The sequence below is a fragment of the Electrophorus electricus genome, chromosome 17 (assembly GCF_041902795.1).
Source record: "Electrophorus electricus isolate QZ-2024a chromosome 17, ASM4190279v1, whole genome shotgun sequence".
Taxonomy (NCBI): domain Eukaryota; kingdom Metazoa; phylum Chordata; class Actinopteri; order Gymnotiformes; family Gymnotidae; genus Electrophorus; species Electrophorus electricus.
In genome coordinates this window covers 16,255,063-16,279,345 of record NC_137513.1, presented here as the reverse complement: position 1 = coordinate 16,279,345, position 24,283 = coordinate 16,255,063, and the positions used below count along the sequence as shown (strand labels likewise).

Below are 24,283 nucleotides of genomic sequence, written 5' to 3'. Positions count from 1 at the left end.
ACCAAGGTAGAAATATAAAGCAACCTAGCCTGATATCCATATTAGCACATAGAAATAGTAGGTGATAGCATTCACTTGCACGAGCCATCCATTATAACGAGGGCCGAGATGGACGTAATGGGCTCGACTTTAATTTTGAATTTCTATAAGTGTTTCTTCCATTTTTGAAAAATAATTGTAGCGTCGCTGACTTCACACTGGTTCCGATGTGTCACAACGAGGATGCAGGTTCAGACTTCTTCAACGCTCCTGTAAATAAAAGCAACCAGAGTCTTGGCAACAATGGAGAATATGGTAACGGGCCCGTAATGTTGCTGTCAAGTTATATTACCCATGCTAGAGAAATTAGCATTAATTAAAACAGAAGCATACAAATGCATGAGCAGTCAGGCCGCTTGCTAACATTTTAACGTCAGTAGTTAGCTATATTTGCCAGGATGCTAGCCAGCTAGGCTATTCACATTACTCTTGTTGGTCAGAAATGGCATCAGTGTGGATAAAAAGATGAGCAATGCATGTAAACATACAAATAGGTTTGATGTCAGGACTATCTCTTTGGTCACATGGATCTTTCTAGCGACCTTCCTGTGATGAGTATTCGGCCTTGGGTGGCCACAGAATTTTTAATTCTTCGATAGTCTGGTTAACTGTGGCTCTAGCAAGCTAGCAAGTTAGAGTTTTCAGAAATGTATTTAAATTCACAGGGAGAATAAATCGGAGTAACAACGACGATGTGTTACTTCGATGAGTTGACCAAAACAGACAAGTTGTTTGTAGTTTGTATAGAAAATATTATTCGTTTTCTTCGTGTTGTGCTAGTATGACCTGCAAATGTCTACCTGGCTACGACTTTTTCCTTCTTTACAGTTGTACTGCTAGGTAGCGATCATAGTTAGCTAGCTCTTTGACCCGAGCTTTAGCCACACCTGTCCTTTGTCCAAGTATGCGGATTTAATATATGTGGGACACCTTTATACATAACTGTTCATATTGTGCAAATTATTATTGAACGAGTATGCTTAATGTCTTAAAACATCTATTTGAACTTACCTGTAAGTTGGCTGGTCAGAAAAAAAACTCATCTGCAGTAGCTAACTATTAATGATGACCCTACTCTTATAGTTAAACAGCTTTGGGCTTTCCATTCTGGATGGAAATATTAGAACTTACTCAACATTGGAAAGGGACATATTAACCACTAAGCCAACACTTACAGTCCTATTAACTTTTTAGTGTTTTCATAGAAACCGAATCAGCCAAATGCACTCACTGAAGGTTGTGTCAATAAAACTTCTGTTTCCCAAGTCCATTTTTTTAAAAACAGCTACTTACATCTCATGTATTGTTCATATTTGTGGACTGTAAAATGTGTAATTCTTGACATCTTGTCATCATGATGGTGTGTCTCATGTTCAGTGAAATCTAATCTCAGTCTCGATAAAACCATGCACTGTAAACGTTTGGGCCTTTCCTGCTGCAACATACCTGACTCAAACCACTGGGGAGTTATTAACCTCTGCATGAGGAGAGGAATATGTGAGATTGTGCATATGTCGGGGACCCCGACAGTGGTGGGAATGTCCTGCTTGCCCTGGGCAGTGGTGGGGTAGGCTCACCTGCTTTGTTTTCCTTGCTATGGCAGTGCACGGTGCAGGTAAAGCTCGAGCTTGGCCATAGGGCCCAGCTACGGAAGAAGGCCACCACCGAGGGCTTCACACACGACTGGATGGTGTTTGTCCGAGGCCCAGAGACATGTGACATCCAGCACTTTGTGGAGAGGGTTGTCTTCAGGCTACACGACAGCTTCCCAAAGCCCAAGAGAGGCACGTGTGCGCTTTTTGGCAATTGTACCTGAGACATTGTAGCATTGTACTTAAATTGGTAAAGGCATAAATTGTTGTACTTGCTGTGTGTCAGTAGATTTTTACAGTTCATTCAGTTTACAGTACTTGCAATACGTAGGAACACAAATTATGTCACAGGTAACATAACGCAGTCAAATCCATTTATATATTTGTGGTCATTGGACTTGTTTATTATAGACAGGTAACATGATGTGCAACCCATAATCAATAGCCATGATCATGATTGTTTTTGCAGTTTGTTTGACATTAGTGCATATGCTTGTTCTTGCTGTGTAGTGTGTAAGGAGCCTCCATATAAGGTGGAAGAATCGGGCTATGCTGGATTTCTTATGCCTATTGAGGTTTACTTTAAGAACAAGGTGAGCATACACACTCACATTGCATCTGTGTGAGTTCTGTTGGCATTGTGAGTCTTCCATTGCTCAATGTCCATGACACTATTTGCTAAAAGAACTGCTGAAAGGGTAATATAACATGACATATCTTGTCCAGTTGAGTGGAAAGATTTTTGCTGCTGTTATTACTTGTCTGACCCAGGGAAAAATGGAAAGATTAGACATGTTGCAACTTGGTGAAGATCAAAGGTTGCAGGGTTTTAGTTTTTCACTAAGAAGCAGTATTAGTATTAGACTAACTCAACGAAATGGTGTCAGAGGCAGATGAACACATGCAGTTTAATGGAGCATTTACTATATGTTACTGAGCAGAGAAGAGCTGAGAAAATGATAGGAATAAATTTAATTTGTATTGTGTCACAGTAAGACTGTAATAGTTTGAGTTAGTTTTCATGTTATCTGTTTCAGTGTTGACTTTTCAAAGTCTCTTGCTGTGTGATCCATGTTTTGGAGCTTTGCCAGGGTACAGAGATAGAAATAACTTAGACTTTTCTGAACTTTGAGGATAAGTGAATTTTAAAACTTGCTATCTGTAACAGGTGAGAAATGGGTGTTTTCTGATCATGTTTTTGGTAGGAGGAGCCTAAGAAAGTTTGCTTTAATTATGACCTCTTCCTGAACTTGGAAGGCAACCCCCCGGTCAATCACCTGCGCTGTGAAAAGCTCACATTTAACAACCCCACGCATGAGTTTCGTCGCAAACTGGTCAAAGCTGGTGGGGTAAGTTGGGCTGTTTGTTTGCTATCGAGCTGTCCTACCAGACAACAGTTATTCTCTGCTCAATGTTTTACTTCGCCTGTTTTTGTTGGCTTCTCAGTTTCTTTGTTTCTCTTCTCACAGGTGATGGTGATACCCGAGGGAGCAGAGTTGATGCCAAAGCCTGGTCCGGATTATCCCATGCTGCCCACTATTCCTTTGTCTGCCTTCTCCGACCCTAAAAAGATCAAATCCTCGCATGGGATAAAGGTTGGTAAACCATGTTGCATTTAAACTGTTTTACTACAAAGTCACAGTAAAGTTTGAGACCCCTGTTCTGCTAAAGTAATTTGCATGTTTACCTACAAAAGAAGTATGTGTTGGTAAGTGTATGTCACAAAAGATTTAAATCTCTATACCTGTAGGAGCCAAATAAAGATGGAGCAGGCGGGAGCAGCAAAGGCCCCAAGCCTCATAAGCCAGCCAAAGAGCACAGGGACCGCTCACGCAAAGACTCAGAGAGCAAGGTCACGTCCAGGGAGAGTGACCGTGAGGGGAGCAAATCCACACGGGAGCCATCCTCCTCCTCCTCCTCTTCCTCCTCGAGGAAGGCTACGGATGTGCGGGGGAAGGAGGAAGGGAAAGTCGTGCCCAAGGCGGCCTTCAAAGAGCCCAAGCTCACTCTGAGGGAGTCCAAGATAGATGGCACGTCCCCCAAAGGTGGAGGATCAGCAGCAGGTGGAGGGGGTGGAGGAGGAGGGCAAATTGAGGCACGAGCTTTGAGCAAACGCCCCCCTTCCACCACAGAGTCACCCAAACTGAGCACCAAGAAACAGAAAAGGTTAGGCTCTGACACTGTGGAGTGGGGCTGAGCAATGCAAATGGATATATCATGTCTTAGTGAAAATGATGTATTGAATCATAGTGTATTGCTAAGTGTGCTTGACTGTATCAATATATCTTTTTTTTTTTTTTTTTCCCCCCCCACTTTGGGCAGCTTCAAATTTGACCTTTTTTGCCAAAGTTGGACTATGAATTTATTGGCCAATTGTTAAAAACAAAATGTAAAATGTCATCATAAATCTGATATAAATTATGGGATAATGATTATCTGTCATATCGTTCATCCACTAGCACGAAGGGATCCTCCAGTGGAGGTTTCAGTGGCACCTCCCCCCGTATTTCGTCAACTACCCCCTCTGCCTACCCAGAGAAGAAAGCATCCAAAGAAAAAAGCCACTGGGCCAAGATGAGGCCCGACGTCCCAGAGGTGAAGAGGCAGCCTGAGTCAGAAGAATCCAATTCGGAAGACGAGGCTTCATCCAAGTCTGAGGTGAAGTGAGCTGCGACTCTTCCGCCATAGTCACTATGCTGTTTGTGTGTTTGTTTTGTCTGGTGTAGAACGTCATCTTTGTTGGTTTACAGTTTGTGTCCTTTACAGTTTGTGTCAGGGGCTGTGGAAATCAGCTCAGCTGGCTATAGAACTGAATGAATGTGTGTGGACTGGCAGAGGGTTGCAGAGACCCAAGGTTTGAGTGGTTTACCATGTGACTGTGTTTTCCTGAAGCAGTCGGCCCAGTCCAGCCCCTCCAGTTCCAGCTCCAGCTCCAGCTCCGACTCAGACTTTGAGCCCTCTCAGAAGCAAGGCCAAGGTAAGAGCATTTACAGTCAATAGTGGATTCCTGTTTTTCAGTGTCTTTTCAGTTTTGGCCACGGGTAGAAGAATACAGTCTTTACTAAGTATATAGATTGCATATGGATTCCTTAGTCAGGGATGTGCAGTTTTTTTTGGCCTTAACAGGTTCTTGATTTCTCAGTTAAGGTGTCTAAGAATGTAAGAAAGAGACAAAACATGGACTGGACTGGGCTTAAAACTTAAGTGTAGGTGTACCAAGTGTGGACTATGTTCTATAAGTGTGCATATCTAAGAGTGAAAGCATTTTGTGCAGGACCTTTACGCTCCATGGTGGAAGATATGCATTCTGAGGGCTCTGACGATGATAGCAGCTCAGAGGTGGAGACACCTATGAAGACCCCTCCACCTAACCAGGATTCTCGGTATATACCATGGCAACTCCTCAGTAGATATCGAATGAGCTTGCTTGGATTCTGTTCTTGTAAGAAGAGTTCTTCTTGCATCTATGCAGAAATTGTAGAGTATAGATGGAGCAGTTCCCTAAATTAATTGATTTATGCTTCAGAGGTTGTTGGTCTTGCAGTTTTGAGACGTAGATGATTTTTGCAGTGGCATTTTTATGTGTTAGAACTGCAGCCTATTGCAGAAGGCTACAATATGCATATGAGCCTCTAATAAATCGCATAATATTTTATGGGCGTGCGAACTGATCACACATCTTCCAGATTAGTGTTCTGTTAGTGTTTTGATGTGTCATGATATTGATGATTCAGTAAATGTAAATAAGTTTGATGAAAAGAATGCAGACTCTTTAGTCATTGCACGTCAAGGGTTTTCCAATGCTTTTAAATCTGCTGCTAGGTATGTAAAAATCACAGTATACAGCAGCATTATTGTAACATAGCTATTTTTGTCCATTTAATCCATTTGTCATGCATAATGTTCCTACAGTGACCAGAGCTCATTACACGGTCTGGCCCAGTGCTAACCTTGCATGCTTTTTCTACTTCTTCTGCTCAACATGTAAACATGCCCTCTTTCCTTTTCAGCTTAAGCATGGACAGTGAAAGTGACATTGAAGAGCCTCGCCCCCCCAGCCAGGAGGCTCCATCACCTCCTCCCAAACTCAGTACAGTGAACCTTAAGGTACAGTTCATATTTACAGCACCGAGAACTACGAAAATCAAGCAAATGAATTAAGAAAGCACCTGGATTTAAGCTTTAAAATCATTATCATGGTTTTATTTGCATTGCAAGTGTGACAAGTATATGCTTAATTTATGCTTTAAGATAATGGGTCAAGAAGAACAGGTTACAGGTGTCAAGGAGAAAAGAAAAATTCCCACAAAAGCATAATTGGGGTTAAAGAAGACTCTTTGTTTTGGTTTGTAGATGTTGGAGAAAAAAAGCCCAGACTCGTGCACCAGAGAGAAGACACTTAAGAGGGGAGAGGACAAGGTAGGAAGGGTAAATAAACTGAATGCAACTTCATCTAAATTAATTGCCCAAATGTTCATGTTGCGGTCCTGGGTGGCTTCCACTGCGATAGTCCTTCAGGATCCGGCAGTGAGGATTTGCATGGTTTGTCGCTGACATTGCAATGAGTCTTTTGTACTTTCAGGCCTACACAGAGGAGCTGGTTGACCTCCATCGCAGGCTGATGGCTCTGAGAGAGAGGAATATTTTACAGCAGGTCAGAACAGTGAACCATCAGAGGCCAGAGCCTCTCTGTATTCTTCCAGATGAGTCCACTCTACATACATGTTGTAGTGTGGTGATTCTCAGCTGCCCAGTCATCAGACACCCCCAGATGGTGTGCTTTTTTGCTCTGTCCTAGATATAAGAACTAATGAACAAGAATTCAGTGTTCTTGGTGGCTGATTCACGTGTGAGACAAACTGCCATAAAGCAAAAAAATATGGACTGTCTCTCGGGTTCCTGGCGACTGGGAGGCAAACACTGTCGGTGGATTCTTGACAAATGAATGGAGTCGTATTTAACATTTGTGTTTGATGTTATTCTTTTGTATGTGTTTCAGATAGTAAATCTGATTGAAAAGACAGGCCATTTCAATGTCACCAACACCACGTTTGACTTTGACCTATTCTCCTTGGATGAATCGACTGTGCGTAAACTTCAGAGTTACCTGGAGGCAACGTCCACATGACAAAAGGAAGCTCCTTATCCATTCTCCTCACTGAGAAAGCAGCCTTCACACAAAGGGACAGGTATTGAAAGCAGCATACAAATGCACAAAGGAAAAAAGACAAGTTAATACTGTAACCAATAATGAACAAGAGGACCGGGGGACTTTTCAATGGGGTGGCGTTCAGGGTTGATCAAATGAAGGTGACACTTCGTTTTTGCACTAAACCTAATCAAAGTGTCAGCACAACACTGTCCACAGCGGACATGATCTCGCCATAGGCATCACAAATGACATACTTTGTCATTGGTAGATATTTATAAGACCGACCTGTTTGTACCAGAGCCGTAACACTGATGGCATAGCTAGTTTGCTTGTGTCTCTAAGGGCTTTGTGCAAAGGATTTTTGTCTCACTGATTGTAACTGTGTTTGCCCTCATATCCCTTTGCCCTTTATAGCGAAAATGCCCTGTTCAGTACAGTAGTGTAGTAAAACCACCATAGTTGACTCTTAAAGGAATATTTCATCTAAATTTGCTAATATACTTAATGATGAATGAAAGGTATTGGGGCACCAGTTAGTGTTCTCATTTGCAGAATTATATGATCTGCTTTGCATAATTTACTAGCTTTTATTCATTAAGTATGGTAGTATGTTTTGTTTGATGTATCCCTTTAAGAGAGAATATTTTGTGTCTGCATAGCCATGTAGCCACTTGGGTAGGAAAAAATACCCTTAAGCTTTGGTAACGTGTGCCACCACCGTTCAACTAATAGAGGGAAACCTATCTGCCTTCATAGTGCCTTCTCAGAATATCATGCTTTTATTAAATAGTGTTGGTAAATCTCTCATTTCCCTTAGCATTATACAAGTATTATATGTCCACAGTAAAATGGCTGAAACTGAAGTATTACACTCAGCTCCCTTTTTGTGAACTCAGATAAATGGCCATTTGTGTACAGAATATGCTGAGAGAGAGATTGTTCCCTTTTTGTGTATAATTTAATGTTTTATTCATTATCCTATGTTTCTGATGTGTTCAGCAACATAGTTGTTTTTTTTCATTTAGTTTTTATTTTCCAGTTTATTTATATAACTTTGCACTTTTCTTGTCACTTCAATGCTTTGTACTTGTCAAATAACTATATTTATGATTTTTGTAACATAATATTGACCTGCAAAAATGAATAGATTTTTGTCAATGTTTTTAAATGCCTATTTTTAAGTCACATTGTTAATTATTCAGTCAATGGAATATGCAGAATGAGTGTGAGGGGTTCACCCCAGTGTAATAGGACAAAAATCTTGTCATGCTGAAGTAATATCAGTGCAAACGTATTTGTGTCAGGTACATATTGTCTGAGGAAATTGCTTTTTTTTTAAAAGCAGATTTGCTTGACATTTTTTTCTGTGGTGGTGTCGGTTGTCCATCAGCCCTTTTGGATCAAAGAGTACTTTATAGTGATAAAGGGAACAGCATTTCCAGGTGTTTGTGAGAAGGGCGCTGATGTACCTGGAATCTTAATACAGGTAGCAGTAGTGAACAGTGTTCAGAATGTATGCATGATAAACCCGGATGAATAAGAACTGGTCTGATGATTCACAAGGTCAAGAACACTGCTGAATTTATGTGGAAGGAACTCTGAGGAGAAAGAGGAATCTCAAGACAGTCCCTTATTCAGATTTTCAATGACAGCTCAAATTGGTGGTTGAAGGTAAGGTAGTTTTGAGTGTCCATTGCTCTTCTGCTTAGAAGACCAGTGCTGTTTTCTCATGCCCTTTGGCCTTCTTGCACGTCCAGTATGTTTGAGGCATATAAAACTTGACCTGAATCTGCAACTTGAGAGTGAAGTGTGTTGTGTGTGTTAACAGTAAATCCCAGATTTATTCCAAATAGTAAAGAAAACTACTTACCATAAGCAATATCTATTAAATATGTTAAAGTGAGTAGATAACCTCTTCATATATATTCTGCAAATTAGAGTATTAACAAGCAGGGCTTTTTTTCCAAGATTGCGATGCTGAGAGTAATGGATGGGATGATGGTAGACCCTCAGATAACAACATTTCTTAAGATATTACACAGAGCTAGCGTTGGAATGCCTTGGTTCACAAATCATGCAAACGTTAACCTGTATTTTCGATAGTTCCTACAATTTTATTTTGAAATCTGGCACCGGATATGAATAACGTTTACCGAAGCCAGTTTCACGCTACTGTCATTGGTCATTTGCCGGGAGTTCGGGGTATAAAACGGATGGAGAGTTTTTGTAGCGGGTTTAAGGTAGGTTAAGTCCAGATATTGCAACTGAAAATATATAATCGTTGGAAAGCTTCACAGATATAATACCAGCGTTTGTTTGAAAGTAGCACCTAACAGTAGTTACTTTGTCTCAGTGAGCGAAATCAATTTTCACTCGTTTGTAAAACTTGTTTATTTGTTCTCACTTATTAGCTAGCACAGCTAGCTAGCTTTCTCTCTAGAAGCCACAACTGACAGACCATGTCATGTTAGCTATCTGGCTAGTTATCCGTACCAAAGACGCCGCTTGTGTTATTTCCTACATAGGTTAACTATATTTGCTGGTATAAAAAAACATAGAAATAAAATTTGACAATCTTGGGAATCTAGCTAGCTAACTTGACTGGGGTTAACTGAAACCGATCATTTAATTTGTTAGGCTTAGCTAGCAAGCCAACCACCTTCTCGTTCATTTCCTTGTCGAATATTCGGCTATATTTGCTGTACGTTGTTTGTAATTCGGAGATCAGTAGCTGGCATACTTGCTAAAATATTGCTATTCTAGAACAGTTCACTGCAAAATGCAATTTTTGTAGCTAGTGAAAATAACCCTTACGGTTTGGTGAGCATCCGCGGCTCTTAGCTAACTAATCAACAGCAGAATATGACACAGGAGAGCAAACGCACCGGCTACAGCTAGCTCGCCAGCTAGGAGATATCCCACTCTGGTTCAGGCGTACTGCACATTTTTGCCCTTGTCCTAATATCGATGTTTTCTTCCGGTACTGCCCCATCAAAAACCGTGTGGTGGCGGCGGGCGGGGATGTTCGTTAGTGTTTTTCACCCAGTCTTGTCTTGATTTGGGCAGACTGTAAGCATATAGGTTTGAGCTATAGTAAGTAACTTAAATATGTAAAAAAAATCAGTACAAAGATTTCTTGCACAGTCACGGTGACACCGATATTATTGATAGATGTACAGTGAAACTGCATGTATTTGGCTGCTCCCTCTTTGGTAGATTCAGCAGTACCATTATCTGGCCATTATGGTGAAATGGCGCTTAAGCAAGTCTGGGCAAGAGTGTGTGGTTTGAAGTACAATTGCTGTGTTTACAGACCCTGCAAATGCTAATTAATCGTATTCCTCAGATTGCGGGCCATATATTGGGCAGTAGCTGATGTCACTGATGTGAGTTCAGGACGTGAGAGTACCACAAGATGAGTTCTCAGCAGTACCCACGAGCAGGACTGCCCCCAGGGCTTGCACAAGGACAGGCACCTGGTGGAAACACTACTGTGGTCCAAGGCAAGCCAACCAACGCAGGTCAGAACACTGTGTCTTTATAGTGAAATTCAGTTCACTTTGTCACAAAGCAAGTTTGCCAAAAGAGTCTAGACTCCTAACTTGTACCTTTTTAGTTGGCAGACATTGTACAGACTTTATTTATTTTTGCCCACTGATTTGGACATAATCACTGTTTGTATTTCACCTTGAGACTTGTGACTTAACTTTTCATTATACTGCGTACATGTGTATATGTGCAATAACCAACTTTAATTTGTGTTAAATGGAATATTCTTACACAAATGCAAATGCAGCTCTAGAGGTTTGCAGAATTGTGCCAATTCACTGAGCGAACGCTGCTCTGTCCCAGGCGGCCACGAAGATGCTGGTCGTGACGGTGACCACGCTCCCATCGCGGCCGCCCCACTTCGAGACGACAAGCAGGAGACTGTGGTAGTGAGGCCGTACCCCCAGGCCCACGCAGGGACGTCAGCCGCGCCCGCCCCCCTGGCCCAGCACCTCCCTGTGCAGCCAGCCACAGCGCCTGTCTCGGCCCCGGCTGTCTCTGCTGCCTCGGCTCACGTTCCCCAGGGCGTGCCCATCGCCTTCACCGAGGGGCCTGCGAAGGTGAGCACAAAGCTGGACAGTGCTGTAATTCTCTAAGATTGGGAGTAAAATTTCTACCTTAACCTGACCACTGTGGCTCACTGGCCGGCGCTCTAGTCTGTTTGCTGAGCTAGTGGTTAATTCATATGCTGTCTGTGTCTTTCAGTCCGCTCTGAAGACCACCATGCCTAGCCGTGTAATTGCTCCTGCCCCAGTGTCGGCTCAGGGGCACCTCGCCGTGACCCACAAGGTGCCTGGCCACATTACTGTGACCATGGAGAGCACTATTCCACAGGCATCTGGGATCCCCGTGGCAGCCATCAGTGGCCAACAGGTAACTGAGCCAACAGGATAATATAATTTTGTTCTTTCATATTCTCATTTATCAGTCTTGATGTTGCTGTTGGTTTGTCATGTCTTGCAGGTAACTGTGTGTTTTGGTGTATTTTGAAAGGGCTGCTGCTCGTCAGAGTGGGTTTGAAGCAACACACTGCAACTTACTTGAATGTATTTTAATATGTTCGCCACAAGGGTCATACCGGAAACCTGCACCGCATCATGACCAACGTGCAGATCATTCGTAGCGGGATCGGGTCCTCTGCTGCTCCTCCACACCCGTTCCCCACCCACTTACCCCGAGGTGCGTCTGTGCAAATACAACCTCCATATGAAATCATGGCTTTGCTTCTGCCATGCTATTACGAGAGCTGTTTGATCTCAAGTCAACATGGTCCCTGTGGTTGAAACCAAAGGTCTTTGCTACATGGTTGCGCATTAACTGTTAGTGCTCAGCAGTCAATATCAGATGGATATGGGGTTACTCATCACGAGAGTCACTGAACTTGTTTGTGGTGCTGTCTAAATCCTAGGTGCTGCAGCAGCCGCCGTGATGTCCAGCTCCAAAGGACCGACTGTGCTGAGGCCGGCGTCCAATCCGAATAGTGGCGCAGGGCATCCCACAGTGCAACACCTCATCCACCAGCCTCTCCAGGTTCCTACCTCCACGCTTCACGGCCATCAGCTATAAAATCACATATCAGGCACTGATGAAACAGCATCACAGGCAGTGCAGAACGAGTCATAATAGGTTTTATTTGTTTAATTTATTAATTTTTACTATGTTTACTGTTTGTGTGTTTTTTTTATGACAAAATATACTAGCTTTATGTGCAGCATAATCTCTATCACAATAACACAATGAATCCCAGATACCATTGAACCCCAGCCTCATAGTCCCAGAGCATTATAAATGTTTTAGTGGAAAAGAGAGGTTTGAAAATGCATTTCTTTGGTTGCTGCAGCACTTGCTGAGGAGTACTGTACCACTGGGTTCTGAAAAGTTACCCATTGAATGGGTAGGCTGTATTTGATGGCCATGTGTTTGAGTTCCAGACGAGACCCATAGTCACGACTTCCACGGCGGTGCTGTCTACAGTAGTGGCTCCAGTCACAGCAGCCAGGCCCCAGTCTCCTGTCATTAGCACAGTGGCGGCTCATACAGGAGACATTGTCCATGGGTAAGAGGAGAAACCACCACAGGCCATGGTGGCTATTAAAACAATGATGGCTTTTAGAGGTGATATTGGAGGTCAACCAGTATACCATCTAGAACTTTTTTCTAGTTTTTGATTATTAATTTAGTAACTGTAATAATGCTTAACTATCTGCCTCCCAATTAATGACATGCTTTATCAGTAATAACACTCCAAGGATCAGTGTCAGCTCTTTAAAATTATATTTAAGTAGTCTCCAGATAAATGAAATGATGTCTTCCTTTCCAATCGCAGGCGTTCTGCTCTAACCATTCATCATTCCCCGGCAACCCTGAGTATCCAGCGGCCTCCTCAAACACGAGACACGCCCACACGCATCAACCTTCCTCCACATCCAGCAATTGGTGCTCAGAAGCCCCTCACACACACTATGGCACAGGTCAGAGGGGTTTGTTTGTAGTCTTTATTTCTAGATTTGTGTGGTTTCCTCAATACAACAGTTCCAATCTGAGTAGCCTTATGCACCAGTATCTTAACATTGTTACGCGATAATTCTGAAAATTAATCTGGGACCCAGGGAACATATTATAAAAGTAATGAAAATGCTTATTAGTGAGACAGAACTATGATGAAATGCAGCTGAATATGATGCTGCAAGGAGAGGGAATCTGAGTAATGCAATCGCACGTGTGGACAAAGAGCAGGATAATGATGCAAATAGTTTTGAGGTTCAGACACCAGATAAGCCGGTTCACAGGTGCTGACAGCTTGATTGGTTTTTAAAACAAAAGTATAAGCTTAAACGGCTAGCCGTGGATGGTGAAATGTGGATGCCTTTGAAGGAACCATCTCATAGACTCTAATTATACTTTCCTAGCTTGCTAGGTTGCTCAGACTTAAAAGGGTGAGAAAGCAGAAGTGTGTGGACAGTCTGTGGGAGGGGCATACCCTTCTGATTGTAGGGAGTAAAGTTTCTATAAGCATCACACAACATAAGGACCACCACCTATTTTATATCAGAGGAGCGGGAGAAATCTTGGTGATATAAATTATTCTACTTGGAATAGTATTATTGAACACACTTTTTATGTACATTCTGTGCCCAGAAGAGCTAGATTTTCTTATTCGAAAGAAAACAGGTTGGCAGCTCAATGATGGCAGCATAGTGTGCATCATATTATCCCTCTTGTTGCTTGCAGAAACAGATCTTTGGCGCCGTGTCACCCGTTGCTGCAGCAACCGTCGCCCCTATTCTGGCCACTAACACTGCTCCATCTCCCACAACAACAGGTAGGAGTAGTTTTACACGTCTCTCTTCTTTTCTTTAGTTTTTGTATACTTCAGTTTTGTAAAATAAAACACTAAACCAAAACATGCTAATATTAATTTGAGGATTTATGTGATGTAAGGTACCAGAAGGAAAAATTGCTTGTATTTGGGTTTTGGCTATGCATGTTGGTAATGATGAGGACAGTCGTGTTTCTTAAAACATGCTCAGTTTCATAGGCTCTATACTGCAAAACCAGATATCTAGTAATATTGTTACTTTGACAGTGGCGTCCCATTCCAGCCTTGCTACTGCAGTGACACCTACCAACATTCCTGTGGGTAAGCAACTTTCATCCCCTCACAAAAGGATTTCTCAGTTAAATTGATAACTTGAGACACATGAACACTGTCCAATGGGAATGTACCTTACCTCTTCTCCTGTTGGGCAGTCTTGATTTTGAGCTGTGTGGCTACCTAATTAATTGTGCATTGTGAAATTTACTGCTCATCAGCCATTGTGTTTTAAGGTCATTGCAATTTTTAATCATGCCTGCCTTTTGTAGAGGAATTAAAGGTTAGTGTAGAGAATTCAAATATGGTTAGCATGAGCTCATGGTAACTGGTAATTGTTTTCTCCATCTTTTAAGCCATTTTTTAAGCAGGGACTTTTGTTTACATTTCTCTAACAGAAATAATAGCTGTATTATTTCATTACTGCCCACCGTTATCTCTAGATACTAACAAAAACGGTTGTCTAGGGACCTGGGAAATATTCCAAGACTAACATTTCCAGGATACATAATTAATATTTCATTTTTTCCATGTCATATATAAAAGTTTTAATTTGTATGTGGGTCCCCCCCCCCAAATGAAATTTGATTTCTTTTTACCTAACAAATAAAAGCAGTTTATTTTAAATTTGCACATATTGTGTCTTTTTGCAGAAGTGCAGCATGCAGTTAAGCTGAAGCTCTGCCTCTGTAATGCTCTACACAGGATTGTAATCTTGAATCTGTATTGGGCTATGGGAACCCAGCCCTGATAGTTTTATACTGTCAAAATGTAGTAACTCTTAAGCCTTTTTCATTGACTTCTTTAGCCAAAGTGGTGCCCCAGATTGCACACACCTCCCCCCGCATCCAACCTGAGTTTCCTGGTGAGAGAGGAAACCTCATCCCCATTCCCCCCCACCGCTCGTCCCCTAACCCCGTCACCATGGAGAACCGCAGTGACAACAGGTGAACACCCAGTCCCGATAGAAAAGTAATTTTAATGCTGAATTTTCTAGTCTTCAGACAGTTGTAGCTCCGTGGTTAAGGCACTTGACTAATAATCAGAAAGTTGCCAGTTCAAGTCCCACCACCACCAGGTTGCCGCTGTTGGCCCCCTTAACCCTAAATTGCTCAAGTTGTGTTCAGTCAGAATTGTAAGTCGCTTTGGATAAAAGCATCAGCTAAGTGCTGTAAATGTAATCAGAAAGCTAACATTACGCAAAGGTGATCCTGCCGATTGGCTCCATTCAAGTTTTCGGAACCAACTTTTTTTTTTAAACACTTAAAAAAAAAAAACATTTTTTAAAAAGAGTACTGTATTTTGGGAGTTTTTGTATGCATGTTTGTCTGTGTGTGGGAAGGAGAGAGTAAGTGATTTGCAAATTGGTGCCTCCTGGTAACTCATTATATCTTTATTCTCCATAGACAACCTCTTCCTGTGCAGTTTCAGTATTTTCTACCGACCTACCAATCAGCCCCTTACCCTCTCAACCATACCTACACGCCCATCACCAGCTCTGTCCCCACCATACGACCTTATCCAGGTACTAGACCTTGCGTATTCAGACACCACAGCTTCCAGTGGCATATACTGCATAAAAGCAGCATGCTACGTTAGAGCTTTTCCTTTAAAGACTTTTTCTATAAAGAGTGTTGTAAATGTTCTAACTTGGACATCACGGTAATTTGGTATGTATAGTTTACTAGCCATCCTGCATCCGTTCTACTTGCTTACTGTAAGAAATATAAACCAAACCTAACGGTGTGTGATTGTACTGGTCCCAGTGACGGCCCAAGCCCCTAGTGCTGCCATGCCGGCCCAGACCGGCGTGGGTGTGGCCTCCACTGTGCACCTGAACCCCATGCAGCTGATGACGGTGGACCGCATCGCACAGATCAACACTCAGAACATCCAGCCTGCAGCTGTGGCTCAGGGGGTCCAGCCCACAGCCATTGCGGCCCAGGGCCTGCACACCTCCACTGCCATGACCTCGCAGAGCATCCAGGCGGCAGCTGCCAGCCTTCAGCAAACCCCCTCTGAGGCCAAGGCTTCAGGTCAGGAGCTGCCAGTAGACTGCAAAGTGAACAGTCTGTTCAGAACCTTAACTTGCAGAACATACTTGCACCTGGAGCTTAGGTTGCATGTTCGTGGTCCACAAACAACTACTAAACATATTCCGTAAAACTTGGTTTGTTTCTACATTAAAGGAATCTAAGAACAGATGCAGTTGGTTTACTGTTTATTCAAATATCACTGTTTATAAAAAGTATTTTAAAAATCCCTTAAAAAAATCTTAAGCTTAAGAATTTTGTTACTGACATCACAAATGTGTAATTGTCACATTTACTTTTAAAAAAATTGTGTACTTTCTGAAATTGAGTATGATCAACTCTAGCTTGCAGATTTGGTTTTGGTTTGGTTGGATCTCTATTACCAGAACAGAATGTTCATTAGTATATTTAACTTAAATATTTTTAAACAGCTGTAGTTGTCTACCATAAAACTGCCGTGTGAATTAATGTAACACTGAGCCTCCTTTCTTTTTTCACTGTCCTTAGTGGTGCTGGCTGATGGCTCCACCCTGGTGGCCAACTCCATGAACAATGCCTTCAGCGCCAGCCAGCCTGCTGCCACGGTAACACAGTCCCACCCACAGGGTGGCAGCTCTGGGGCGCCAGCGGTGGCATCATCCCCCCGTCCCAGCATCCTGCGCAAGAAGCCCGCCAGTGAGGGGTAAGTTCCACCCTCACGCACTGTGTTCAGTGCTGGCCTCCTAAGATCCGCCCCAATCTGGGGAAGCTCTGGAGGGATTCAGCGCTGCACAATTCAGTGCTGTAACATTAAACACGTAGACCTCTCGTCTGCTACATTACAGGCGTCAACCTATCCTGAATGTGAACACACAATCTCTTAGAATTCTGTATTTCTGCATACTGCATTCATGACATGTGCAAGGGGTTTTCACTACCAAGTTTCCATGATCTCCATCAAGGAATGTTCCTTATGGCCTCTCTGGATGGGTAGTCTAGACTTTTCTTGGCTCGAGTTATCTATCTCCTTCCCTTCCCGAACACATCTGATCCAACTCCTTATCAGCTAATTAATAAGCCCTTCGTGAATTGGATCAGGATCAGGTGGATCAGGTGTCACCCCCCCATGTCATAAATGCAATATGACATTTCTGTGTCTGGTACATTATGACTGGCGTGTGTCTGACTTTGTGCTTATTCTGTATGTTTGAAGTGCTGCTGTGAGGAAGAACCTGATTGCGGCACAGCTCGGTGACTCCACCAGAATGGATGGAGGTTTGAGGAGCACTTCAGGATCACCACGACCCGCAGGGTACAACTCGTCAATGTGCTTTTCAAATTAGATCTTCGTTAATTTGGTTCAGTCACACTTCTTTGCATCAGTGGAAGGCTCAGTGGCAAGCCATGCAGATCCCATGGTTCTAAAACTGCTAAAACTCTCCTGTGTGTCTTGCAGAGTGAAACCTAAATCAGATGTGCTTGTCGGCCTTGCTCCTCCGGTGAATGCTACGGTGGAGCTTGTACCTGGCCAAACCTCTGAGAAACAGCAACAGAATCCTGCCCCCCCTTCTTCTCAGGTCCCTGCCCAGCCTGTCTCCTCCCTGCTGACATCGACCACGCCCCCATCTCAGCCTGTTCCAGCTGCCATGGCTGTCACACCACCTATCCCTTCAATGGCAAATGTAGTAGCCCCGCCTTCCCACCCAGCAGCCAGCAGCACAGCAGCTTGTGGCATTAGCTCCACCCTCCCAGAAATTAATGTCAAGCAGGAGGCAGAACCAATGGACACCTCAAAACCAGGTGTGTGATTTAATAATTATACAAATATTTTACATTTGTAGTGTTTTCTGGACATTGGTCAGGTCTAATAATTAAATTATGCTGTGACTGTTGATTCCCTGCTGGTGTGCACCTGTAGTTCACCACTGATGTATATATTTTGTTTGACCTCAGTGGGGGCAGCACCACCTAGTGGCACCCCAGCTCTGGCAGTGCCCGGTGTAGACCTAGTCCCAGGGGCATCACCTCGAAAGAAACCCCGTAAGCAGCAGCACGTAATCTCCACAGAGGGAGGTGAAATGATGGAGGCCAACAGTAGCGACGAGGAGAAAGTCCTCACCAAACCTCCTGGCCATCGGCCCGAGAAGCGCAAGTCTCCACCAAAGGAATACATCGGTGGGTCGCTTTTTGAGCTCTGTTGACTCCTGCCACTTATGGGTTATGAGATGTTATTGCTTATGTCCTGAAAGATGCACATTGTTTCACTGATAATAGAGCAGTTGAATACCTTGATAAAGAGTCCTCCATAGTGTGTACTGCACAAGAGTAAGTGTCTCCAAAAGTATGGTAATTTTAAGATTAAAATGCTCCCAAAAACTTTCCTGTATGTACAAATTAAATAATAAACTAAAGTGGATTTGAAGTACTAAGGGAAGGTCACTTTAAACTGTTATGCACTGGAGAAACCGCATATCGCTTAAGGCTGTACCAAACCCCCTCTGTTCTCCCTCAATGCTGATTGCCTGATCCAGATGAGGAGGGAGTGAGATACGTCCCGGTTCGTGTCCGGCCGCCAGTCACTCTGCTGCGACACTACCGTAACCCCTGGAAGGCAGCGTACCACCACTTTCAGAGATACAGCGACGTCCGCGTTAAAGGTGTGACGCACTCAATATATATATATCTTCTCTCTAGACCATCTAATCAGAACCAGTTTGTTTTGGCATGTGGATTTAAGTTTCATATGTTGACTGTAGAACCTTAGTTGTTTCATTGAGTATTCCCTTTTAAAATCTGTTTTTAAAACTCTGTGCTGTGTTGTCTCAGAGGAGAAGAAGGGCACATTGCAAGATGTAGCCAGTCAGAAGGGTGTGGTCGGACGAGCTCAAGGCTGGAAGATTCATCTGTGTGCTGCTCAGCTGGTGCAGCTGGTGAGAACTCCCTCCACCCTTCTCACTGCTGCCAGGTGGTGTCTGGGTGTAGTCATATTCATTCACACTGGTCATCAGGCAGAGTTTTGCTGATGTGGTCAGGTGCACAGCAGGATCCTCATTCTTAATTTAGGGCTTATTTAAGTTATTGTTGCTACCCTAGTTTGGAAAGTTCAACTAGTTCCTAGCTGTATAATGTCTGCTGTGATGGTTGTGTGCACATCCTACAAAGGAAGTTCATAAACTCCATGTCCCTGGGATTGGTTAATTGAATGGAAAATAAATGATTGCCCTTTCGCAGGGTCACTGTTCAGTGATGTTGACTGAGCGATTAATGCGACGGTGCTTTATGCTGCTTACCTCTCCCCGTTTCTTTAAAAAATAAAATAAAAATAAAAGTATTTTTAAATTGACTTTATTAAGAAAAATTCAATACAAACACTATATCACAAATTGGAGGATTTACAAGATTTTCACTCAGTACATTAAAGTTAGACATACCTTATTCATTTACATGTCCAAAAGAATCCAGGGAAATCTTTTTTTAATTTTTTTTAATTTCAATCGTCTTCAGCCTTTTTAATTTGCACACAATCTGTTTAAACACGTTTCTGCAGGTATTATATATTGCTAAATAATTTTACATCATGTTTTCCAAATTTTCGAGTTCATCACACAAACAAGCATCCAACAAAAGTCCTTTGCATTCTTAGTCAAATTCTCATTAAACACTCCATGCGTAATGCTCGTCCTGTTACAACCCCATTTAAACCCAATGCCCTCCATTTTTCCCTAAATTTCATTAGTGCTTGTGCACTGCAGTGTTCTATCGTTTCATTGGCTATGCAGTTATACATCGGACATTCCTTAGTTGTAACAAAACAACTCCATTTGACAATACATCTTACAGGCAATCTTCCAACAAATGAGCCATGCAGTATCTCAAACATTTTCTGAGATTACTTTTAGACTGTACATTTTTAATACAAGTTTTGCATTCTGTCACTGTCAGACCCTTATAATTGACTAATCCCCCAAAATCAGTCTTGTATTGTTTTATATATAATTTTATTTGGGGACTTCTTCCAATCAATATTAATTTGCCTATATTTAAACAAAAAGTCTCCATATACTAATTTAAAATAAGGAGCAAGTTTCCTTGACTTGCGTTTTTTTTTTTTTTTTTTTTTTTTTCTTCCACTGATTTACATCTCCTACCCAATTTACTTTCCGAAGTATAGTTTCCGCTACATTTTTGCAAAAGGCAATTTTTCATTTCCGACCTAACTTAACTCCCCCTAATCCCAATTTATCTTTCGACTTGTACATAATTTTCCGTTTTGTAACTTATTTACCAAAATAAAATGAACGCACATTTTATTCAACCACTTAATACACTTCTTATCCGGTGGGAAAACCGTAGCCAAGAACAACAATTTCGACAAAACAAAGGTTTTGCGTCTCCCTGTTTCCCTGCCCCACCTCAGACGAGTCTGGAGCATGACGTCTACAGTCGCCTGACGAGTCTTCAGGAGGGACTCATTCCCAAGAAGAAGCCCGGAGCCGATGATGATCTCCACCGCATCAGTGAACTCATACAGGTGAGTGTCTTCACCACTTAGCAAGACACTCCTATGTGTCTCCAGGTTGTTTTATTTGTGCATGTTTTGAACTGTCACTTTGACTTGTCTCTCTCCACAGGGCAACATGCAGCGCTGTAAGCTCGTGATGGATCAGATCACGGAGGCCCGCGAGGCCATGATGAAGGTGCTGGACCACAGAGAGCGAGTCATGAAGCTCCTCAACAAGAACGGCAGCACCAAGAAGCTCAACAAGCTTAAGCGGAAGGACCGAGCCTGAGGGACCCGCCCCTGGTCCCACACTCCATCAGAACAGTCACCCAGAGTGCAGGCTCCGGTCCTCAGGTCATCAATTGCTCCACAACCTGTCTTCACCTGGGACATGCGGTGAGGCGTAAGGATGTCGAGGAAAGCCATTCAAGCGGAAATGAAGCTGGAGGAGTTTGAATGGCTCGCCCCTTTTTGTCTCACATGCAGAGAAATGATTTGGTACACATGCAGAGAAATGACCATGCACCCGAACCGATGGCTGGGCCTTTCAGCACCGAGGCATTGAGGATGCTAAACATAAAAGCCTTATACCTCCACTACAGAAGACAAACATTTGGGAAATGTTCAAAGTGCACAGTTGTAATTCCAGTATATTACAATAGGCTCTTTTGCTTGTGTTCATGCAGCAAGGTGGAAACACACTTTACTACTTTCCATGTCCAAAATGCAGCCTGTGATCTTCGACATGCAGGGACTTTGTTCATGGTGTTTGTGTCCCCTTGTTGGATCCCATTTAGCCATCCACTAATAATGGTTTTATTTTCTGAGAAACTCAAAGTTGTTTATCTTCACTAAATTGCATAATGCTTGTTTACTGAAATTGAACTGTAGCATAAGACTGGGGGGGGGGCAAAAGCTCAGATGCTTTAAACAAAGAGGAAAAGGAGTCTTCATTTAAGCCCTTGCACATTTCTTGGACACTTGCACACAACTTGGGTTCATTGCTTACAGAGCTGTATGTTTGTTTACAGTAGCCTCAAACTGACTTATCTAGCTTCGTTCATTTTGATAACTGGGTTTCATAGCATGCTGCACTCGTGGTCTCACGTGGTAAGCAAGAAACCAAAATGGTTATTGCATCAGTTTGTGTTCACTTCCTTTACCTTGGGAAGTGTCCTCTCTGTCACTGAAGATACACTTCTCTCTAGCTATATTATATATATATCGTACTCCTCCTTCTGTAGTATGCAACACTGTTATAAAAAGACAATTAATAGGTATTATGAGAATCAAAGGGCAGAGTTTAAGCTTCAGGAAGAAACCACAGTATATATTTAATTTTCCCCAGATGATGCTATAGTACTGTTCATTGCGTATGCTAAGTGAATCGCTTAATCATTATGTAGGATGCGAGGTGTATGTGTATAGTGCAGGCCCCCAGTTTTTGTGACTTATAAATCATGGAACAGAGAAACTACGATGATCTTGTCCATGTTCTGCTTGGATGTCTTGAGTGGCAAGTGGGATGCTGGGTGATGATTTTGTTTTTTCTTTCTCTTTTCCTCCTCTTTGCTTTTGTGTTGCTAGTGGGCCTGCAAATGATCGGGCTTGTCTGATGTGCGTATTCAGAGCACGCTGTGTTGACTAGTCACAGCTTCTTGGCTTTGTTTGCTTAGAAAAAAAAGGCTGCGAGTGGATATTCTAGTATTTGTGCATGCATGCAAGCCAAAAGCTTTGGCAGAGAAAATGTACATGATGCCACTGATTTATTGTTTTTGTTTTTGTTTGTTGTTTTTTGCTATTCTAAATTAACAATGTAGTTTTCTTTGCATTTTTTTTTCTGGATCCATTAAAGTGTTTTGGTTAAACCCAGGTGAACTGGTGCAGCCACTGTCATAGTGTGCTGTTGGGACTGTAAAGATATCAAGATATGATTTGTGGTTTCCCCACAGCTGTAAGAAAATAAAACAGTAAAGACAATTTGTTCATAATATGAGAATAAGTATTGCTCTTTGCTTTTTATCCCCCTGATTCTGACAAGGTAAGTGGCATGAAAATATAAAATATATTTTTAATTTATGGGTCTAAACAATACTTTTACCTAATTCAGTTATCTTACTAGCTTGAGGACTGTCTAGTTGGACAGTCTCTTGCCTCTTGTGTTGGACATTTTGATTTTTGCTTAATAATAATTTAATACAAATTTAGATACTAAGTACTATAGCATTTTGTTTGGCAGATAGATTGTCAAAGGTTCTTTCTCAATATTTTCTTTCACAAGAACATGAAATTGGCCATTACATCGCAATAAGCTTTGTCTTGTTGAACATTCTTGTTTTAACACCTAAAGGTTAAATGTACATGTTGGTGTCTTCAAAACCACTTATGACATGTCCGTTTCATCGATGTAAAAATGCTCATAACAATGGGTCTAACTGCCTTTGATGGCATAATTATAGTTTGTATTTATTTTAAAAACAAAACTTTTTGAAATGCAGATCTTTTTCTGATTTAATTGAGAGTTGAGCAATCGGATATTTAAAAGTGGTTTATTAATTTGTTGCATGAACAAACTTTAGGCGGAAGCAAATGGGCTGAGGTTAGCTGTGTATCTCAGGGTGTGGTTTGGTCATTCTTAAGTAGCATGCTCTGTATGTAAATTGTTCCATAGAACTTACAGGTTTATTGTCTTGCAGAAACTTGAGTTTATAGACGAGTTACATTGTACCGTAGGTCACCATGGAGACAAATAATACAAGGAAACAAACCAGTGTCCTATTTGTATCTGGTGTTTCCTCCCTCTCGCGTAGGTTTACCAATTGGCAGTGCTTTTTATTGCAATTTTTCTTTTAAGTAGAAGAAATTAATAAATTAAATTGGGATGTGGACAGAGCACAAAAAGGTAATAAATGGAGGTTTAGGAAACTGCCAATACTAGTGGTGTAGTCAAGGCCACTACATCCAGGTCTGAGTCAGGACCAAAACGCAGGCCAGGAATGTCCAAGACAGAGAGATTAAGATTTTTTTCATAAAATAAAAATGGAATTAAATTGGTCTGTAATTCATTAGCATTCATTATACATGATGTATATTAATAAATTGTTCAATTTAATCATATGTTCTGAAAAAATTAAATATTTCACCTAAAATTATTATAGTCTTAGTCACACAAAGGCATTTTAACGTCTAGAAGCAAATGAAGTTATTCTGTGACCTATCTTCTCTAAAACATTGGGAAGTCACAGCATAAACTGAATATAAACCAACAAATATCAGGTTTTATTATTTTATCATGAATATGAAAATATATTTATAACTTTCCAGTCTGTCCTGAAACAATCACTATCCAAATATGTCATCATGGAAAGGAACAGTTAGATTCTCAACCCACACCCAATTTCTGAGCCACAGAGAAAGTCCACAGGCCAGTTTCTCTGAGTGATCTTTTCAGGTTATTGTGAGGTACACTTTCATACCGAGTGCTTCTGAGGACATAATCATCGTAGGACTAAGTGTTGTTGATGTCAACAAAGTGGGGACTTGTACCAGAACCGCAGTTTAGCAAATAAAAGTCAGTCAAATCGCAAGTCTTTCAAAATAAGTCAGAAGTACTTGAGACTGAGAACGAACTCGAGTACTACAATATTATTCAATCATTTAAAGTTTTATATACACTAAAGTTCTTTATTTACAGTAAGTGGAGGTACACCCTTATTAGATATTTCTGTTATTAAAAAAAAAAAAAAAAAACACTGAACTTTATTGATGAGTCCCCAGCTACATCATATTATAGTACTGTGGCCTTCAGTACTATATGTGTATTTCGCCATTTCATTCTGAATTTAT

General features: G+C 41.8%; 2 protein-coding genes and 1 long non-coding RNA gene across 7 annotated transcripts; 2 read left to right on the top strand and 1 right to left on the bottom strand.

Annotated features, from left to right (window-relative positions):
* The first annotated feature begins 191 nt into the window (after positions 1 to 191).
* Positions 192 to 8,578, top strand: mllt1b (MLLT1 super elongation complex subunit b). 4 transcript variants are annotated; one of them, XM_027027200.3, is made up of 13 exons: positions 192 to 294; positions 1,643 to 1,823; positions 2,142 to 2,224; positions 2,837 to 2,980; positions 3,101 to 3,226; positions 3,382 to 3,797; positions 4,091 to 4,289; positions 4,527 to 4,608; positions 4,906 to 5,014; positions 5,642 to 5,738; positions 5,985 to 6,050; positions 6,214 to 6,285; positions 6,631 to 8,578. In XM_027027200.3, exons 1-13 carry the CDS (start codon positions 283 to 285, stop codon positions 6,757 to 6,759), a joined length of 1,716 nt encoding a protein of 571 aa, XP_026883001.2. In that variant the 5' UTR covers positions 192 to 282; the 3' UTR covers positions 6,760 to 8,578. The 4 variants fall into 4 exon arrangements, with proteins under 4 accessions (XP_026883001.2, XP_026882985.2, XP_026882992.2 ...); XM_027027184.3 differs by having other exon boundaries at positions 5,985 to 6,059; XM_027027191.3 differs by having other exon boundaries at positions 4,524 to 4,608.
* Positions 6,069 to 10,123, bottom strand: LOC113588147 (uncharacterized). Its single transcript, XR_003411825.2, has 4 exons — positions 9,669 to 10,123; positions 6,739 to 6,802; positions 6,354 to 6,438; positions 6,069 to 6,258 (listed from the first exon to the last, which is right to left on the bottom strand). It is a non-coding gene; the product is annotated as an uncharacterized LOC113588147 (long non-coding RNA).
* Positions 8,914 to 22,428, top strand: sap130b (Sin3A-associated protein b). Of its 2 annotated transcripts, XM_027027166.3 has the most exons (21): positions 8,914 to 9,023; positions 10,130 to 10,304; positions 10,636 to 10,892; positions 11,038 to 11,205; positions 11,403 to 11,511; positions 11,741 to 11,862; positions 12,264 to 12,388; positions 12,659 to 12,803; positions 13,564 to 13,654; positions 13,919 to 13,972; positions 14,733 to 14,871; positions 15,331 to 15,449; positions 15,691 to 15,960; positions 16,465 to 16,639; positions 17,150 to 17,248; positions 17,393 to 17,736; positions 17,890 to 18,111; positions 18,468 to 18,593; positions 18,763 to 18,866; positions 20,354 to 20,467; positions 20,568 to 22,428. In XM_027027166.3, the coding sequence occupies exons 2-21, from the start codon at positions 10,199 to 10,201 to the stop codon at positions 20,724 to 20,726; spliced, it is 3,048 nt and encodes a 1,015-aa protein (XP_026882967.2). In that variant the 5' UTR covers positions 8,914 to 9,023; positions 10,130 to 10,198; the 3' UTR covers positions 20,727 to 22,428. The 2 variants fall into 2 exon arrangements, with proteins under 2 accessions (XP_026882967.2, XP_081556219.1); XM_081700093.1 differs by lacking the exon at positions 15,691 to 15,960.
* The last annotated feature ends 1,855 nt before the right edge of the window (positions 22,429 to 24,283 follow it).

Excerpts from the sequence above, each read along its gene's own strand:
- sap130b (XM_027027166.3), top strand. The coding sequence starts at position 10,199 with ATGAGTTCTCAGCAGTACCCACGAGCAGGACTGCCCCCAGGGCTTGCA. Across the intron at positions 15,450-15,690 it reads CACCATACGACCTTATCCAG|TGACGGCCCAAGCCCCTAGT; the intron begins GTACTAGACCTT and ends TACTGGTCCCAG. Across the intron at positions 20,468-20,567 it reads GCATCAGTGAACTCATACAG|GGCAACATGCAGCGCTGTAA; the intron begins GTGAGTGTCTTC and ends CTCTCTCCACAG.
- mllt1b (XM_027027177.3), top strand. Across the intron at positions 4,609-4,905 it reads CTCTCAGAAGCAAGGCCAAG|GACCTTTACGCTCCATGGTG; the intron begins GTAAGAGCATTT and ends CATTTTGTGCAG. Across the intron at positions 6,286-6,630 it reads AGAGGAATATTTTACAGCAG|ATAGTAAATCTGATTGAAAA; the intron begins GTCAGAACAGTG and ends TATGTGTTTCAG.